Genomic DNA, 19514 nt, shown 5'->3' with positions numbered 1-19514 from the left:
GATAGCATCCGCGCACACATTTGGCGCCTCCTTGAAGGTCGTATTGCAAAAGAAGAACAACATGTGGGTTCGGTGGAATTAATGAGTTGCATTATCTTCTTTCCTGTAATATAATGTGGGAACTACATTTTCCTATTCTTGTGCTCCAAAGAGGCACTTCAAACGCAACTCGATTTTTTAGCAAAAGGTTTAAATGATCTAGTGGTGAAGTATCCCTTTCCTCACCTTTTTCCTTGAAAAAAAGCCATGCCCCTTTTTTCGTTTTTAAGCATATAAAGCATCTTATCTTACTATTACTAATTGGAGACTCCTTTTGAAGACTCCAGGTCAAGCCACCTGGTATCCTAGATAGACACTCTAGAAAAAAAATTCTAGAAATTCTCAAAAAAAAAGCAAAACATCTTGCCATCAATCGGTAGACTCAAATCTTCATAGTCATTGAATCTATTATGTTTTCTAAAAAAATTACCAACCAATGCTATTATGAAAATAGACTAAAGTAAACCCCTAAATCTATACCAAAATTACCCACATCTACCATTATATAAAATAAATTAAAGTAATCCCTAATCTTCATCAAAATTACCTACTTATGCCATTATAAATAATATTTAGAATAACCTCATAAATTTACAACTAAATTGCCCACCACTAATACTTAAAAAATAACTTAACCTTAAATTTTGCATTTATATTACCTATTGAGGGATAAGGGTACCCATGAGTCCGCACCGACCAGGATACTAGTTGGCCCTGACAGGTGGGCCCACCTGACCACGTCGTGCGGGCCAAGGCATGAAGGTACGTGGAGCACAAGTCCGGAGGCCGGACGAACGGATTCTGCCCGGATATCACGAGATATTTGTTGTAAACTGACTCGGATTGCTTTCCATATAACAACCGATTAGGATTAGATCCTATCCAATTATAACTCTAGGTCGTCAGCCTATATAAGGCTGCCAGGGGCGCCCCCCGAGGTCACGTTAACTCTTTGCACCTGCGATCAGTAATACAATCTACCAAAACACAAGATATAGGGTATTACTCTTCGGAGACCCGTACTTGTCTAAACCTTGCGTCCTTGTGTTACCATTCGAGTTCTTGGTCTTACGATCTCCTCCGCCTACAAATCTACCACCTGAGTAACCCCCTAGTGAACTGCCGGTCACTAAATCTGACACTTGGCGTGCCAGGTACGGGTGATTGTGAGATCCTCCCTAGCGAGTTCGATGGCATCCCGCCTCGGCGTCATCTTCCCCAACAGCATGAAGGACTTTCTCGCCAATCCGATCCAGCTCCGCTTTGGGAGCATGCCACTGGATTCCGACTCCGCCGCCTCCATCACCGACTCGGTTTCCGCCGCCAGCTCGGCATCTGTCGGACCTGCATTGACGGAGCAAGGTCTTCACCCGAGTATCAGCACGCCGCTTGCCCAGCAGGTCGGCGACCTCTCTCTCTCAGAGAGGGTCCCGCGCATCCTCGCGGCAACCCGCCCACCCACATCCTTCGGTCTAATCGTGGGGCTAGATCGCATCTACAACATCATTATTGAGTACATCAACCTTTCCGAGATGGCACTACACCCTAGAAGGTCAGTGCAAGGCTCTCCCTGCGCCCCTTTTGGCATCAAGAACTCGGCTGCTGTGTTTTCAAAAAAAACTTGTGCAGTCTTTCCAGATCCAATCTGACGACCCACCCGAACCCACCCAGTTTTCGGACTGCAGCAAGTTCCAGGTCCCTTGCTTCGCCCTAACCCTAAAACCTTACGGCGAGGGTGACGACGGAAGCTCTACGTCACTTGACCGGGAAGTCTTTGTTGTCTCCGCCAACGAACCTCCTCGTGATGGCGAAGCTTCCTCCCAGAAGGAAGGGCGCAATGAGAGGAATCGAGACCGCGGCAGGTGCTGCCAATAGGAACGAGCCGCGCAAGTTCATAAACCGCTTGCCACCCCCGCAGTGGCCGGCGCACCGCCCGTCTTGCTAGCACCTAACGACATCAACAATGGTGGCCAAGGCGACGCAGGAGGTCGGCAGAGGAGTCCTAACCCCCTGCGTGCTCGCAATCTATAGGCCGACTTAGAACAAGCCGGCCACGACGCCTTCGCCACACCCCAAGCCAATCTGGAAAACCTTCCGGATTCAGAGCAAGTGCAGCGGATCCGAGCGCGCCACCGTGATGCTAACGCCCAGATCGAGGAAAAGGCCCAGGCCCCAGCGTGCTCAAGAAGCCGATTGTTGCACTCCAGATCTACATCTACCTGGCACTCCCGAAGTCGAACTACTCAGAGTAAATCTGATCATAGCCGCGCCGATCATGACCACCGCAGGGGAGGTTGGCTTGAACCCATTCAAGAGGAGGTGGACCAGTCCCAAAGCAATGACCACCATCCCAACGATGACGACCACCGACCAGATAAATAGCACCACGACAACAGTCGCCGTGATGGACAAGGAGACGACGAACGCCGTGGTCAGCTTAGTCGTCAACCTGATCGCGATCTCCGCGACTGCCACGACCTCCGTGGCGAACTCAACAACTGTCACCAGGAGCGGGATGAGGTGGAGCTCCACCGACGCACCCAGTACGACCGCGACTTCGGTGCTCCAGGGGTTGGCAACCAGCCTAACCACGACATGGAGTAGGAGGCCCACAACCGCTGGGAGGAGGAGCTATGCCGCCTCGACGATTACGGCCGTCGCTACAGCACCCCTAGCGATGCCTACAATCCACCCCAACATGATAACGGTGCACACCCAGGGCCCCACCGGTACACTACCACCTCATGGAAGACGACGACATGGACATCGACGGTTTTGTCGCGTTCACCCCCTACCTCAGGGTTGTCCAGTGGCCACCCACCTTCAAGCCAGCCATCAATGAGAAGTATGATGTCCGCTCTGACCCAAAGATCTAGCTGAAGACATACTGCACTGCGGTCAAGGCTGCGCACGGCACCTACGACTAGACGGCCACCTACTTTCCGGTGGTGATGGGTAGCGCAGCTCGCCTATGGCTTGAAAACCTCCCGCAAGGCTGCATCGACACATGGGGACAGCTCGCCAGAGCGTTCACCTAGAACTATCAGGCTACATATACTCGACCTGGAAACATGGAAAACCTCGGCCAAGTACACCAGCGGAAAACGAAACTCTCCACGAGTACGTTAACCGCTTCTTCGACAATCGCAATGGGCTTGCCGGTGTTGAAGAGCGCAACGCCATCTGGTACTTTCACACCGGCCTCAAGAACCGCTTGATGTTCCACACCAAGTTCCAGGCCGCTCCCATGACGGTCAGACACATGATGCAGATCGTCAACCTTCACGTTGACACAGATGAGGCCGAGCACATCCAATTTCAGGACGGCAAGAATCGCCACAATGATGACGATGAACCGCTGACCCATCAAAACCACCAGCACCAGCCGATGCCGGAGCCCTCCCGACCTCGGAAGAGGGCCCTTGAGGTCCTCGCTAAAATGACCCTGCGAGGCAAACAACCTTCCTCCAGGAGGAATTTGATGATACGCTGAACGCCCCGTGCCCCTTCCACAAGGACGCACACCACAATCTTCGGGACTGCAGGGTCCTCAAGAAAGAGCTCGGCGTCCTGGTAGAATACAAGCGGCCTCGTCGGAACGACTACCGCAAGGAAGATAACTGCTGCGACAACCGTCGCCACGACGACCAATGCAAAGAAGAGCACCATGACCAACGCAACCCTGACGCCAACCAGGGCGCTGGCAATGACAACGGCGAGTTCCAGCGCACCAAGTGGGAGGTGAACATCATCATCGGTGGCCCTAAGGCTTTCTACAGCAATCTCAAGCACAAATTGCAAAGGCGGGAAGTGCACTTCGTCTCCGTCACACCAGTTCAGTATCTGCATTGGTCGGATATGCCCATAACCTACTCCAGGAAAGGTCATTGTGTGCACATCCCGGACCCCGGGTCTTACCCGCTGGTGGTGTGGCCCACCATAGATAGAGTCCTCCTCTCCAAGGTGTTGATCGATGGCGGCAGTGGCCTCAACATCATCTTCATCGAGACCCTGAAGCGCATGGACTTCAACTTTGAGCGGCTCCTCCCCTACGAAGACCCGTTCTATGGTATAGTACCCAGCAAAGGATCCTATCCTATCGGGAGAGTCGTCCTGCCGGTCACGTTCGGCACACCCGACAACTACCGCACTGAGCACCTCACCTTCGAGGTTGCCAACTTCAAGACCTCCTACCATGCCATCTTTGGCAGGCCAATGCTAGCGAGGTTCATGGTGATTCCCAACCATACCTACCTTGTCCTCATGATGCCAGCTCCAAACAGCATCCTCTCCATCTTCGGCGATGTTGAAACGTCCTACAAGTGCGACACGGAAGCAGTGCAGCTCGTCGAGACCCTGAAGTACTCGGCCAACGCCACCATGATGCTCGCCGAGTCCAAAAAGGTAGACCAGAGTCAGCTGACGATCCCATAGGTGGACCCGACGCCCATGGTGTTGCAGCCCGACCCGCAAGTCAAGAAGATCAGCCTCAGCCTTAAAGACCCCTCCAAGACGGCCCTCATCAGGACCGACCTCACCCCTAAATAGTCCTCCGGGACAATTCGGACATATTCACGTGGAAATCATCCGATATGCCCGGTGTCCCGTGGGAGCTGGCTAAGCACTCTTTGTAGCTGAGCAAGACAGCAAGGCTGGTCAAGCAGAAGCTTCGTTGTTTCGCTCAAGATCACACTGATGCTATTAGGGTAGAAATAAATAAACTCTTAGCTGCCAGTTTCATCCATGAATGTAAGCACCCTGACTCCTGTATCTTTCCTTTGTGAAGCATCCAAATACTACAACATATCTAGGAAAAAATAATCCTAGGTTTGGTGTAGTATTATGCGATCCAGAGTAAGTTATTTATCCAATTTGATATGTCCGTCACCAACAAGGCACTACCCATAGTGACTTTCTCAAAATCTACTTGCCCAGTCTCCCATTAAGCAATACTCAGTCATAGAAAATACAGTTGTATTTTATAACTCCTTTATCTATAAACGTATATGTTCATTGATATTATTATTCAAACTACTACACTGAAGATCATGTTGATATCATAATCGACTTATGTGTAAGACTAGAGGAAGCAAGAACTCCCAAATTGGGAGTAGCATCTTTCATTCGTGTTGCTTTTCTAATTTCTAATTTCTAATATGCTGAAGCAGATCCAATCAGCATGGGAATTCAGATGCTTGATTCCCCTTGTGGCCTTGTGTATGTAACTATTATTTAGATGGTGGAGTTTAACAATAGCTCCTACTAATTCGAACAAAGAGACAGGTGCTCAGCACAGATCTGGTTGGTATTGTAAGTTTGTGTTCCCAATGCTCCTCCTGACAAGGTCCCCCTTCTTTTAATTCGTAGAGAAACAATGTCCATGGTCTTAAAGTGGACAAGCAGTCAAACACTATAGGCAGGCAGGCCAAGATAAAATAAAATTAAAAGAAATGATGATTAATAATGTTAATTAGTGGTATTAATTAGTATTGCTGGGACTAAATCTACTTCCCTTGTCATGTGGTTCTGTTCACTTCCTTTTCTTAGGTTATTTTTGTTAATTATTCATCTGGATGAACATTCTTTTCCTCATAAAATACATTTTCCTCTCCACCTACATTTTCTCTTCACAATGAAATGAAAAAAAGAATACTACAAACTACCGCAAACAGTTTATCAGATACTGCAACACAGGCAGGTCATCAGTGCCTAGTTCTTGTATATCTTGCCTACGGTCTGGTCCCTTCACCACCCTCTTTATTCTGATCATCTCATCGATCTGCTCCAGCTTTGGCCATGTTTAGTTACTCCCAACTCCCAACTTTGACACTATGCAAAAAGAAGATTCCCCATCACATCAAACTTGCGGTACATACATGGAGTACTAAATGTAGATGAAATTAAAAACTAATTGCACAGTTTTGTTGTACTTTGCGAGACGAATCTTTTGAGCCTAATTAGTCAATATTTGGACAATAATTTACAAATACAAACGAAACGCTACAGTGTGCTACAGTGCTGTAACAGTAATTTGGCACCTCCCAAATTCCCCAACTAAACACGGCCTTTGTGTTCCAACAAAGCCACGATTCGGCGCCCTTTGTGGCGCACCAAGGTTGTGCTGGCTGTCTACCCCTCCATACAAAAAGCCCAGCAATTTAGGTGTTGTCCACCTCACATCTTTATTCATCAACTTCTTGCCCTCTCGTCATGTCAAAAACGCCCTCCTTTGTCCTTTCCTCCTCTCAAGTCTCAATGCAAACAGCACCATTTGACCTTTTTCTTCATGAAGATGATTGGCGCGGTAAAAAAACCAAAAGCGGACTAGTCAATTCACTCTGAATCGTTGGGCGCGCACTTTGACTGATCAGGGCGAGATATCCATCATCTGCTGGTGATTTTTCTCCTCTTGCTGGTGACCGGGGAGGCCGTCGCCGAACCATAGGCCGAGGCCCCATGTGAAGCAACAGTCGCCGCTGCCACGGCGTCGTCGTCGCTCTTGTAGCTCAGGCAGCCAGCGTCCAGCACCCCCACAGGGCTCTGCGGCCCAGGGGATACCCTGCCGCTGCCGCTTGCAGATTTCGGTGGCACAGTGTTAATGGCCGGGGTCGCCATGGACTGGATCGCGTCCTGGCACCGCAACACCCGCTCCTGCAGCCACAGGGCAACAGCACATTAAATAACTCGCCGATCGAGCTCACACAAAGAGACACACGGGGTGTAAATGCGTTTCACGCATCTGTACGGGAGCTGCGTTTACGCAAGTACGGCGGCGAGATTTGAGCTATGAATGTGGTGGATCTCGAACTGTGCCGTTGCATTTTCTCTGCCTAGAACAAACTAGGGCATGAAATGAGTTCGCATGAGGACGTGCGTCAATGTACCTTGTCGACATGGGCGCAGGCGTTTTCAATGCCTGCGACGCCCGCTGCTTCGACCACGGCAGCTGCGACGGCGGCGGCGACCTCAGAAGGTCTGAAGCCTATGCAACCGATGCCTGCCGTGCAAACAAGACATATCAATCAGATCGGATTAGTACGAATGGTGCGATCCGCAACTGATTTCACGGATGATATCAGACGTTGCATACCTCTAGCTACACACAAGATAAGCTCTGCCGACTGAAGGAGCCAGCTTCTTGGCGCCGGAGCGCCGCCGTTGAGCTTGTTTAGGAAGTAGTCCAGGTAGGAGAAAGGGGTCACGGCCTGCATCCTCCAATTGAGGGTGCTTAGAACAAGGAGCTCCATTCTCTGGATCGTCTTCGCCTCAAACACATACAGCGCATCTCCGACCTGATTCACACAATCCAATCACGCTTAGAACAAGAACATGATCGGATGAATAAGAACAATGTGCATCGGCATTGCAATATGCCTATAGGCAGTTTGCCCACCTGAAGGTCCAGAGATTGTGGGACAGAGGTTTCCTCCATCTTGGCGGCCAGAGAAAGACACGCCACCGAGAGCAGTTGCGTCATCCAGTCTTTGCCTTCCTGAAAATGACGTCGGCAACAAACGTTGGCAAACTGGTATTGATAGCATTAGCAACTTCATCTTAAAAGGGTGATCTTGTGATTCTTACCGGCAGCTCGTACCGTGACAGGAAACGATCAAGGTAGTTCACGGCCAAGTAGGCAGTGACGGGACCAAAGTTGTAGTATGCGTAGACCTGCAGAGAGATCACAAGTTAGTAACCACATGGAAAATAAGCACAGCCGTAGAAACTTCACGTGAACTATATTCAGAACTTTGTCAAGAAATAAGATTTTTCGTGGTTCTAGAAATAGACATGCTTTTCTCGAAAAATATAAAAAGCACAATGTTGAATCAGACAGTGCATCCCAGTATCTCGTGATTCAGGAAGCAGACGAAAGGCCAACTTTGGCCGAGATGGTCCCAAGTTTCACCCGGAAAAAATGGTCACGGCATATCTACAAGGCCCGTTACAACAGAGTGCTTGCTGTAATCACGCACAGTAGTGATATCATTGGCATAAGTTACTAAGGCTGCACTCTAAACACCAGCATCATATGACCATGACAGATCAATGCAAACGATTAAAGCACTCAGCATTGCGAGGATTGAAGAAGAAACAATCTAGGATCTTGCTCTGTGGAAGCAAGAGCAAGCATTGCATTTGGATGCAGAAACTAAGAACAGATGCATCTTTTCTATTCCAAATGAACAGAACTATTAGTAATCATGGAAAAGGAATGCGTTCCTAGAACATCCAAAGCAATGAGAAAAATGTTTCCTTTTTTCCATTCCCCCATGTCCAGCCACGCCAAAGACACTCAGATCAATCAAGAACCCACCTTCCAAATCCAATCGACGGCCTCTCGGCGGACGCAGAGATCGACGCCGCCGCCGCGCAGCCGCTCGCCGTAGTCCGACCTCGGCATGTGCTCCGTCTCCCGCTCCACCAGCCCGGCCACGCATTCCTCCGACAGCGGCGGGAACAAATCCGCGCCGAACCCGTCCCCGCAGCCCGGCGACCGGCCCCTCTTCCTCCCCGGCAACTCCGCCGCCGCCGCCACGTCCTCTTCCTCCTCCTCATCCAAGCACAGGATGCTGCTGTGCTCCTCGGCGCAGAGCAGCATGGACGCTGCCACGTCGTAGCAGCTCGGAGCCATGGCTCTGTATCGGTTTACCCCCACTCCCACCCCGCCGCAACAAGCCAAAGCCTGGGCCTTTACCGGCCGCCTCTCCCTCTCCTGCGGCACGCCGGCGCGCCCTGTAATCTTTGTTGGTGCGGCTGGTGCGCGTGTTTGGGTAGCGAGGAGCAGGGTGCGGTAGTGCCGAGAGGTCAAGGACAAGGCCACAGGGGAAGGGGGAGGAGGCAGGGTGCGGTGCAATTGTGCCGTGCGGCTGCCGCGCCCGCCCTCGCGCTTTGTATCGGGGGAAGAGGGGGGAGTATTTCGGGAAAGCGAACGCGTTGGTACGCCGAAATTGGGACAGCCGGAGCGGGAATGGAGGAGCCGGACGGTCGCGGCGGGTGCAGGAAAAGGCGACCGCGCGGCTGGATCCGGCGGCTGGGAAGCGGCGGGAGGCCCTGTCCGTCCGATCGGGGGATCGGCGGGTGCGATTGGACGGGGCAGTTGACGGCGCCAGTTGATGAACAACCCTCGCGGCCCTTTCGCAAGGATTTACCAAATTGAATCAGGGTGTGAACTGCGAGTTCAAATTGATTTGGGTGGCTGTAGATTTCAAATCAACACTATATGTTTGTATTGGAACACGTCACATCTAATACCAAACACTTGAGTTGAACAGTAAGACATGCCAAGTATAGATGGGAATGAGATTTTCAGAACGACTACCTATCGTTAATTCTTATGTCGCCCTTTAAAAATGATCACGATTTTCCTCCCTAGATAGCCTATTTTGCTTCAATACCGTAAAAACCTGTAAGGTTTTTTTTTGGCTCACCAAGAGCTCACTTAATCAACTTAGGTGGGGCCCCCATGGCGTGACCAGAAAAAGTGCACACGTCGTGTTTGACATGTATGATCTCTAGTAGTACAAGGAGAACCGTATCACTCACCGTTGTATTCCATAGAAACATTTTGACCAAAATAAAATCGTTTTCTAATAGTTTTTTTTGTTGGGTCTAGTTCCACACCAAAAATTGACGGTGAAGAAGCAAATGTTATAAGGTGGGAACAATTCTCAATTGTCAAGCAGTATTTTGGATTGAGTTAGACCCGAGATTTATTTTTGGTCACGATCGTGAGCTCCAGCGGACCTCGTAAAGGCAAGATGGGCAAGACTTCTATGCTATCGAAAATATCTAAGTCTTAATGTGAGAGGTTGTTAGATTTAATCCACATTAAAAATTGATAGTAAATGTAGCTCTTCCATTAGGTAATGTAAGACATCCTAAACTAAACCTTCATTATCAATAGACCCTCCATAGTGATCACCTTTCAAGCCCTAACCACAATAATCATCGTCGATGTATACCACAATAGAAGCAAATCAATTCAATCCCTAACCCCTATTTGATGGTAAATGTGCGGCTAAACTTTCCGCAGTTGCAGCCATGCCGTGGAAGCCTCACACGAGGGATACAGAGGTGTCGATAATGTCATGTGGCCAGCGCAGGAAGTAATCGGCGCCATCGCCTGTCGAAGTTTAGCTGGCTGTGATTGCTCGGAACCAATACACCTCGTTGGCTTTGTTTGCTCAGGAACCAAGTCGCTTGGTGGAACTCGTTGTTGGAGGAGAGGAAGGAATCACTTTTGTTTTTTTAAAAAAAAAGAGAGAGAGGACGAATGAAGGAATCACTTTGAGATCAATGGTGGTGACAAGTTTGTTGATCTGGGCCTCTGGAATCACACAGACGCTGCTCTGAAGCAGTGCTACGGAGATCTTTATGAGGTTCTCAAAACAAATGCAGCATGATTGTTTCCCCTCCATAATGAAGATCGACGCACGTACGTTCTACGGAGTTAATAGGAGATAAGGCTACCAAAGCCCCCGTACACTATGCGCGGGACAATTAGCGTCATGAAACGGTACAGGAGCACGGTACATTTCGTACCGGTCGAGCACAGATCCTGCACGCGAGCGGAGGACGGCGATACGAATCGACAGTTTTTATGTTGGTTGTCGCCGGAGTTAACGCGCGCGCCTGCACGGCCCTAGCGTGTTAACTCTCTCGAGGCACTGCTTGCGTTGGCTTCGCGAACCGCGCGCGCACATCAAACAGCGTCATGAAGCTGTTGGATCGAGGAGAGTATGTATACGCTAACGTTATTGCTCTCGGTGCCTGATGTAGTAGCCGTACGTACGTGTTGTGCAAGGGGGCGTTGGTTTGAACAATCGTTCCATTCTAGATGAGGCAGTGCATCAGAGGTTCATTCCTCAAATTTAATGGAATAGTCACATTACTCATATTAGAATAAATTGGTGATGGATCAAAACTCATTCTATTTCATGAACCAAACAAGAAAGTATGGAATGAGAAGATGACCAACTACCTCGTTCCTCGAACCAAACACCCTGTATCGTCGATTGATTGCTCTGTCGCTGCCTGCGGATAAGCTACTAATAAGCTAGGGCGTGTAATCTTGGTTGGGATCGGAGCATCGTCAGTCACTGATGATGAACTGCGTTGCATCTCAGACCCTGTGTACAGGAACAGGAGTACCTGCGTCCTGACGGTTGGTAGAGACAGGCCATTTAGTCCCGGTGATTAACCCTCTGCAAATCTTGACCGTCGTCTCAATCAGCCAGCATCCAGCAATAACGCAACGTAAAAACGGGAAACGGAGTACGGCTACTTTCGGCCCTTAACGGATTACGTACTACGTACAACGTGCTAATCAAGCGTCATCGATCAGGTGCTGCTTTGCGGGGTGGACGATCGAAGCGATCTGCCGTGCTAATCTTATCATCCCGGCATGATTGCCGGCTCCGGCCATGGGCTGTGTAGGCTGTAGCACAGCAGCAGCAGCGCCATCTCGCCGTCGCCGGCTAACGGAAGGCAAGATGATTTTTGCTCCGGCGACCCCGCGCCCTCGGCACTTCGCCGTACGTATTCCTCCTCCGCGCACGCATGCCCGCGCTGGCCGATGCGATGGTGCGCCCTGCTGCCTGTCCTGCCCACATCGACCACACATGTCCGCGTCGCGCTCTCGCGCGTCCCCCGTAACGATGGAGACCGAGCCCGTGGCTCGTGGGCGCAGACCAGCGCGGTCATCTCCGTGACTCTGTCCAGTCTCGCTCGCTCCATCGACCGTGTTTTTACCCCGCTAGCTTCTCACCGGCCTCGCGCACGTACAACCTGGCTGGCGTAGCCGGCATGGGCTGCTTCCTTCCCAGGCGACGTATAGGACGGTACGAGGGCTGTTCACGTACGTACCTCTACCTCGGCACGTCGCGGGGTGGACCGCGCGGTCCATGCCCTTCATGCATGTGTTATCGCCTACTGTACGCGTACGACGTAACACGTACGTGCATGGGGGTTAGGTGTCACATGTTGGGCGACGGTCTATTCCCGCGAGGGCAGAGCGTGTACGTGTGTCGTCTTGTTATCTCTCTGGCGCTGGGGATGGCCCTGCCCTGCGTATGTACGCAGTACGAGCTCTCTAGTCCGGTCGCGCAAGAACCTGCCGGCCCGTAACGTACGTACACGTGCAGTAGTGAACTAGCTAGTGATGGAGCATGGATGGATGAGCAGTCGGATCGGAGGGGTCTCCGGGCACGGTCGTTTCTTGCTGCAGCTTACTGACCGATGGGTCGTGAGAGTGTTCGAGTGGTATAGTCAACCTCTGGCTGGGTCTGTCACGTGTCTGTTGGCTCTGTACCTAAATATTTCACATTATATTGGATCATCTATTTGTTTTTTTCTGGATTTGACTGCTAATTCCTCCAATTGAAAATACGGACGCTTTAGGATTCGTGTGTGTTATTTTTTTTAAAAAAATGGACCATCATCAATAATAAAATGCATGTATATATATTGAAAATGCATGAATAGAATTATGGCTGGCCAACACGTTGTAATATTTTTGAAATGTTTCTTTTCTGTTTTTTCTTTTAACACTGTACAGTTTCCTTCTTTAATTAATATATAACCGGGCTATGCTCCTCCTGTATCATAAGAAAAAACAAAGCACGACAGATATTGCTATTGCCATATGATTAATCAAAGGAAAAATACTTTTAAATTTGACAACAAATAAGAGTACGTATATTTATATAGATCAACAAAGCAAGACTTTGTAATACACGAGCGTCTTGCAAAAAGGAAACCGGTAGTAACGACGAGCATTTAATGGGATCCTGTAATAAACCACCACTAGCTTAACTCCTTGCACTTCGATTGCGATCTGGCCATTAAGGTTCTTGTCCCATTGTCCAATCGAGCTCTTGATTTGCTACTACTCTTGGACGCAAAATCTGGACTTCAGATTTCTAAGTTGAATAACACGGAGGATCTGGAAGATCTGCTTAACTCCAGTGCATGCTCCAAATCAGCTCTCAAAGATGCAAGGTGTGCTAAGATAAAGCATTATAAACAACAGCAATAAAAGGGAGCCCTTGTTAACCATGAGCACATCAGGTAGGCTAACAGATCTAGTTAATATCTTGATAAGTGTAATTGAACTTGTTTAAACAAGGTAACATGAATGAGAAGGCACTGGCATCAATCTATTAACTAAAAGATTAGAACACAACAAACAAGAACTTCTTGCCTACCGCTTACAAGCTGATCAAGCTAATAGAAACCTAATTAATGTCATAACCGTGTAATTGAACTTAGAGGTAACACGGTGAGAGGGCATTAACTTCAGCCCATTAACCCAACCAAACATGCTCGTGGCAGCAAGGCCTCATACGTGCACCTATCGGCTCAATGACGTTATCATGCTTCCATGAGAAAAAGGATAAGATCCGACCGAAGCATCGGCTCTCAACAGTAGCGTGCTAACGTCAAAGGCCTGACGGTTAGCAATACGAGGGGCAAGGGTAAGGATCTATCAGACTTAGCATATATGAAGTAATAAAAGCATGCAAGATTTAATCGGCCGATACGATCAGATAACTAGTGAACGTTTAAACAGGTCAAGATCTAAGCCGTTTGATAACTGTGAGCGCTTAGGAACAACCAAGGAGCTCATAAAGACAACCTAGATAGATCTAAGCAAACTCGATAACTGTGAGCAACGTCGAAGACAAGCAAAATATTGGACAAAGCCTAGAAAGTTCTACTTGCAATCTAAGATAACTCGATAACTAGCCACACAACCGAATATCAAAATATAAGACTTAACTTAGAAAGTTCTGATAGAGGTACTAATGACCGCCTGAGATCGAAACCGATGCAGCCCTGCGCGATAGAAGGAACTCATCGAATCTATTTTACTCCTACTCCTAGGGTTTTGGCGGTGTAGCGCCAAAAGGTTGTATTGATTGATTGATTATTCTTCGTTACAAAGCTCATGGGCTTCTATTTATAGCCTGGAGCAAGCTAGAACCTAGTCGATTACGACATTAACTATTACATCTACTTCTAAAAACTACTAAAGATAAATCTCTAGGATTTCCCATGTTTAGTGGAGTCGATTTCACCTCGGATCGAACCCTTCTTGGTCTTCTATCGGCTTCCGGATCCTGGTTGCTCGTGGTGGGTATTGGTCAACGCTGCTTGGTCAACAGACCCTTTCTCTTTCCTTCATCGGCTGTGTCAGAACCTTATCCACAACGGTTGGCTCTAGTCAAAAACCAGTGGCAACAACTCTTAGGGTGGAAACTTAGGGTACGGAAGAACATGACGCGCAGCTCACTATGCCAGAAAAACTTTATGCTGGCAGCTAGAACAGCTTTGTGCTGACGGGTATCGCACCCGCCAGCAACCTTGAGCCAGCACAGATGCCGTCTGTGCTAGTGGGTGCTTGCCCGCTAGCACAGAAAGCTCTCTGCTGGCGGGTGATGTTAGCCACCCGCCAGCAAAGATGCTTTCTGTGCCGACGGTGTTGTTACATCACCCGCCAGCACAGATGGTTTCTGTGCTAGCGGATGCTTATGCTATCCACCAGGAAAATGTATTTTCCCATTCAATATATTATTTCCCATGAATTATTTATTATTTCTATTTCCCGCCAGTTTTTAGCCGCCAAATTCAAATATGTATCTCCAACCACATAACAACAAACTTGAATAATAAATAATTCACATTATTAAAAATTGCATCGTACATAATAGATAATTCACATTATTAAAAATCCAACATTTGGAATAGAGTTGTTCTTTGCCACGCTAATATTAAAACTACCACACACATCTACGAAGATTTGTGCACTCGTACGTCATCAACACGCCATGCTTATCAAAGAATGCTTCATTCTCATGAAAGATCTCATGTAGGATGAACCTCGCCATGTCCATGCAAATGTTGTCGATTTGTTTGTCTTCGATCTTGCTATAGTTACTGTCAATGGTAGGCATCTGCAGGTATACAGTAAATGAAGATTAGGATGTATTACCATTAGGAAGTTAGCACATGGCAGTGTATAAGAGACATACGTCTGCAGGATTTGTTCGATACCTCCCATTATTTCTGATGAACTCGCACACATAATATCCACATAGGACGGAGCCTGGGAGGTTGCTTGTGGCACTGCAAACAAATAGAAAAATGATACAGTGATGAGTTGTTATTAATGAAAAGTCTACAGTATATGAAAAAAGCAAGTTTTATGTTCTTACATATTTATGATATATTATTTTCATAGCTTTCGTCCTTTTTGGATTGTGGGACCCGCCTTTTAGTATGTATAGCTTGTACGTGCTTTGAGGATATACAGATAAGAGATAGTAATATAAATTAGGTGCATAGAATGTCAACATGCATATAAGTACCGCCAAGGAATGTCTTACTTTCATGTAATGCCTATGAAATCCTTGTACCTTTCTCTATGATAGCTGGCTGAGTCAAGGACCACTACTTCTCCTAGCTTAGGTAAAATCATGATGCAAATCCAATGATCTCTGCATTATACTAAAATAATTTATATTATAGATGGCATTAAATAGCACCTAATATATATATAGTAATTAAAACTAGCTTACTAAAAATCGTAAGGAGCCCTGATATAATCCTTGTTAGCCCTTTTCCGCATTACTTTTGCAATGTATACGGGCACTTGTGTATTTCTTCTCTATGGGCTTTTTTCATGTCATCTTTCTCCACCTGTGTCTCTGTTGCTTCTATTTTGTGCTTTGATTGTTTCCTTCATTTTGAGCTTGTGCTCTAGCTCGCTTATTCGTGCTGGGTCAAGGTACGCTACCTTGAACCTGCCTGCGTCAATTCTTCCTCTCTCCATTGCATCCTACAGAATAGGCTGCTCAGGTACTTGACATTAAATATGTATGTATTTAAAACTCATGTATGTGGCACATGTGGACTTACAAGCACCATACAGATATGAGATTCACATTGAGGTGTTGTCGATGGCAAAGTCTGTGCAAATCCTCGAAATCAATCACAATCTGGTACAGTAGAACGCCAAGGAAAATCTTAGATGGGACATGTGCGGTGATTTCTTGAATGCCTTGCTTCATTGCATTCATGATCCATCCATGCATCTTATTCAGTTCCCATGGGCCCTCCAGCAGATCCCAGCGATACAAGAATGGTTTGCCATGCTCATATCCATTGGGACCTCATCTGATGCTAAGAAATTGATGTTTTGATCTTTTTCCTTTTGCTGAGAGGTGCTGCAAGTTACATATTTTTCACCGAAAGATGAAGCCTTTTAAAAACTTGTAACATCTGCTAATGAAGCCTTTTGATCATATCCGCTGACCATACGAGGTATCGCTAGCCTCTTGGGAGGTGGAGATGTTGGTGAAGATAATGTTGGATCATTAACTTCTAGATCATCTACCCGCTCATCGCCTTCTATGCTGTTGTCCCATCATACTCATCGAGAGCTTTTAGGATAGGTGATAGCATTGGCCACTCATCCTCATTGTTAGCTCCCTGCACATGTGACAACGTTGGCTGCTCTGTGTCAACATTTGAATCTGGAAGGGGTAGTTCTTGGCTCGGCTGTGAGGTTTCCGGCGGTGCATTCAGAATGAAATCTCCGTGATGACACAGTATGTACTGGTTCATCGCATCACCGAAAAACTTAGTCCCCTCGTTAGTAGAGATATCTACCTCGCGCGACTCATTCGACACCATAACAACTTGCACCCAAGCGTATTCTGGAAGGGGTGCCTTTGGGAACATATAACCCATTACTGCCATGCCGGTTGCGACCTCTCAAAACTTATTTTGTTTCATTCCATAAGGTATAACAACCCTGCATGGTGTATCCACTTGTATGTCATCAACGGGATACCTCATGTTTGCAATGGAGACAGCACTACTCGGAGCAACGAATTCTATCTGGGCAAGTAGCATGGTTGGTTCTGCCTATCGTTGACCATCGGATATTGTCAGGTCAGCCATCGTTGGGTAAGTAGCATGGTTGGTCAAGAACTCTAAGAACTCCTGCTTGGTGATTTCTCTCATCTTGTCTTTAAGGTTTTTCTTATAATGATCGTGCTTCCTATAGCTTGCTTGGTTGTTGGGCAAGGCTTTACCCTAGGGCAATATTGATGACATCCCTCGAACATGCCCAGAGTGCTCCGCGGTTCCGATCGTGGCGGTTAGCTGATCTTTCTCCCTGTTGGGCCTGAAAAGACCCTTCTTTTGCGCCTTGGCGAGCTGTGCCAACCTCTCGTAAATTATCTCTGTTGAGTGGTGTTTGAATTTAACCTTGTCATCGGGTGTTACAGCCGAAATTCGAGCTACTACCCAATTCTTGCTGTGCTCATCCAAGCCTGCAAACATATCCGGTAAACTAGCTCTCCTCTGTTCTTCTTCCTCTCTCCTCCATTTAGCGATATTGGCATTGTACCCTCCCACACCCAAGCGATGGGGGTTCTCAGCGGCTTTCATAGCCTTCGTGGTATTTTCTTCGCTCGGTGCTTTTGGTTTCGGTGTGTTCTTCTGTTGTTTGAACTCTTCCCACATGTCTGTAGGAATCTTACCGAAGTCATCCCTAACATTCTTTCCTTTCTGTACATATTCTTTATTAAGAGTAGACCTCCAATTCCTGAAACATCTCCCAAGGAGGCCCTCGGCAAAGTTTCTTGCGAATTTCTCTTAACCTTCAGGAAAAGTGAACCTTTTTTTCACTGGGGCCCACAATACATCCTTTGTAGTGGTAGGAATCTTCTTCCAATTACTAGTCATGATCCAGGGCTGCAATTTATCCCTGACAATAGCTCCACATATATTTCGAAACCTAATAGATATCCCTTTAGGTAATATGGGCTCACCTTTAGCGCCAAGCTTTTCTATTACGAGAGTACCTTTATGAGGGCTCACCTTTAGCAATATCTGTCATGTTTCGTTCCACACATTTCCTTTTCGGATTACTACTAGAAAAAATAGTAGCCGAAGGTTGTAGTGCAGAGGCAACTACATCCTCTTCATGCAATGTAGATGTTCTACGATGTCGCGGCAGGGAATGCACCGAGGATTGCTCATCGTTCTATAGAGAAAACAATAGTTGAAGTTTATCATCTTCATGTGAACAACATACATATCACTAGCTAGTATATGAATGTGCATGCAGGTACCTGATGATCCGCGGCTAGATCGTATTCAGGGTCATCTTCATCTAAATGCCTGCTAGACCTAGGTTGGCTTGGTTCGTACTTAGGTGGAGTAGAATTCGGTCCACAATCATCGTCAGAATCCGAATCCTCCTCGGAGGATTCAACATTGTTCTAATTGTTGTCATCACTCTTAATATGCAAAATTGTAATACTTGTAATTAAAAATTATTTATAGATTTATACATATCAATATCATCAATTTATACATATTTATAATTCATGAATTTATGCATATCAATAAATATTTATACACCAAATTTATTATTACATTTTCTTTTCTACAATAATATGCAATCTAGTAATTATATTTGCGTGAGAAAAAACCAACCACTTGAGATCGGGGAGAGGAAGAGGCGCTTCAGTTCGGGGAAGAGGAAGAGGCGCGGAGGCCTCAAGGAGGACCAGCGGCAGCGCGTCGGTGTGGGCTTTGGGACGAGCGGCGCCTTCGAGGAAAAGCGGCGGCGCTAGAGGAGGAGGCACCGCCCTGGCGATCGCGGAGGAGGAGGCGCTCGGGGAGGAGTGCCGGCGCAGCATCACGGAGCGGCGGCGTGGCCTCGGGGAGGAGCTGCGACGCACGGGGAAGAGGCGGCGTGGTGCCTCTCGGCGGCCGCGGCGACGTCGAGGAGGAGCGGAGGGGCGGGGCCGTCGGGGAGGAGCGGAGGGGCGGGGCCGGCAGGGAGGAGCGGAGGGGCTGGGTTGGTGGTGCGAGCTCATGGGTCGGGGGAGGGCCGGTGGTGGAGAGGAAGAAGGGGGTGCAGCCGGCGGTGGAGATGGAGTGCCGGCGGACGGCGGTGCTCGGGGGGAGCGGAGGGCGAGGCCGGCGGCGCGAGGTCACAGGCCAGCGGTGGAGACGAAGCACAGTGGCACTGGAGAAGTGGAGGTGCGGTGGAAAATGCGGTGCGAAATTTTGGCAACCTGACAGCGTGTTTTAGATTTCACGCCGAGAGTTAGAAAATTTCAGGCGCTCCCCCAGCCTTTATAGGGAGGCATTAGTGCTGGCGGGTGACATTAACGTCCACCAGCATAGATGTCGGTGTCATTAAGCACCCACCATCATAGAGTTTTCACCAAATTTCAAATAATTTAAATACTTACTAAATGAGTTCAAAATTATTTCAAACTTCTACACCTGAACATAAATGTTTCATAGTGCATGTAAAAAATATATTTTCATACATAACACAAATGTTTTGACTAGTTAGTTCACATGTCACTATAGGTTGAAACTCCTCATGACTTATACGGTGATTATGAGTTGGATATGCATTTGGGAAGGACGTACTGTTATACCGG

The 19514-nt window shown here is 47.8% G+C and overlaps 1 protein-coding gene across 1 annotated transcript; it reads right to left on the bottom strand.

The window, feature by feature from the left end:
- Positions 1 to 5982: 5982 nt before the first annotated feature.
- On the bottom strand, positions 5983 to 8987 carry LOC101782605 (cyclin-D4-2). Its single transcript, XM_004973650.3, has 6 exons — positions 8354 to 8987; positions 7621 to 7707; positions 7433 to 7531; positions 7130 to 7331; positions 6924 to 7036; positions 5983 to 6690 (listed from the first exon to the last, which is right to left on the bottom strand). Exons 1-6 carry the CDS (start codon positions 8669 to 8671, stop codon positions 6424 to 6426), a joined length of 1086 nt encoding a protein of 361 aa, XP_004973707.1. The 5' UTR covers positions 8672 to 8987; the 3' UTR covers positions 5983 to 6423.
- Between the last annotated feature and the right edge of the window lie 10527 nt (positions 8988 to 19514).

The sequence above is a fragment of the Setaria italica genome, chromosome VI, assembly GCF_000263155.2.
Source record: "Setaria italica strain Yugu1 chromosome VI, Setaria_italica_v2.0, whole genome shotgun sequence".
NCBI lineage: Eukaryota > Viridiplantae > Streptophyta > Magnoliopsida > Poales > Poaceae > Setaria > Setaria italica.
Note: the sequence above shows the minus strand (reverse complement) of the source record. Positions and strands in the feature narration are given on the sequence as shown.

Coding starts and splice junctions, on each gene's coding strand:
- LOC101782605 (XM_004973650.3), bottom strand. CDS start 8,671: ATGGCTCCGAGCTGCTACGACGTGGCAGCGTCCATGCTGCTCTGCGCC. Junction 7,532..7,620: donor TGTCACGGTACGAGCTGCCG/GTAAGAATCACA, acceptor CGTCATTTTCAG/GAAGGCAAAGACTGGATGAC. Junction 7,332..7,432: donor CACAATCTCTGGACCTTCAG/GTGGGCAAACTG, acceptor TGTGTGAATCAG/GTCGGAGATGCGCTGTATGT.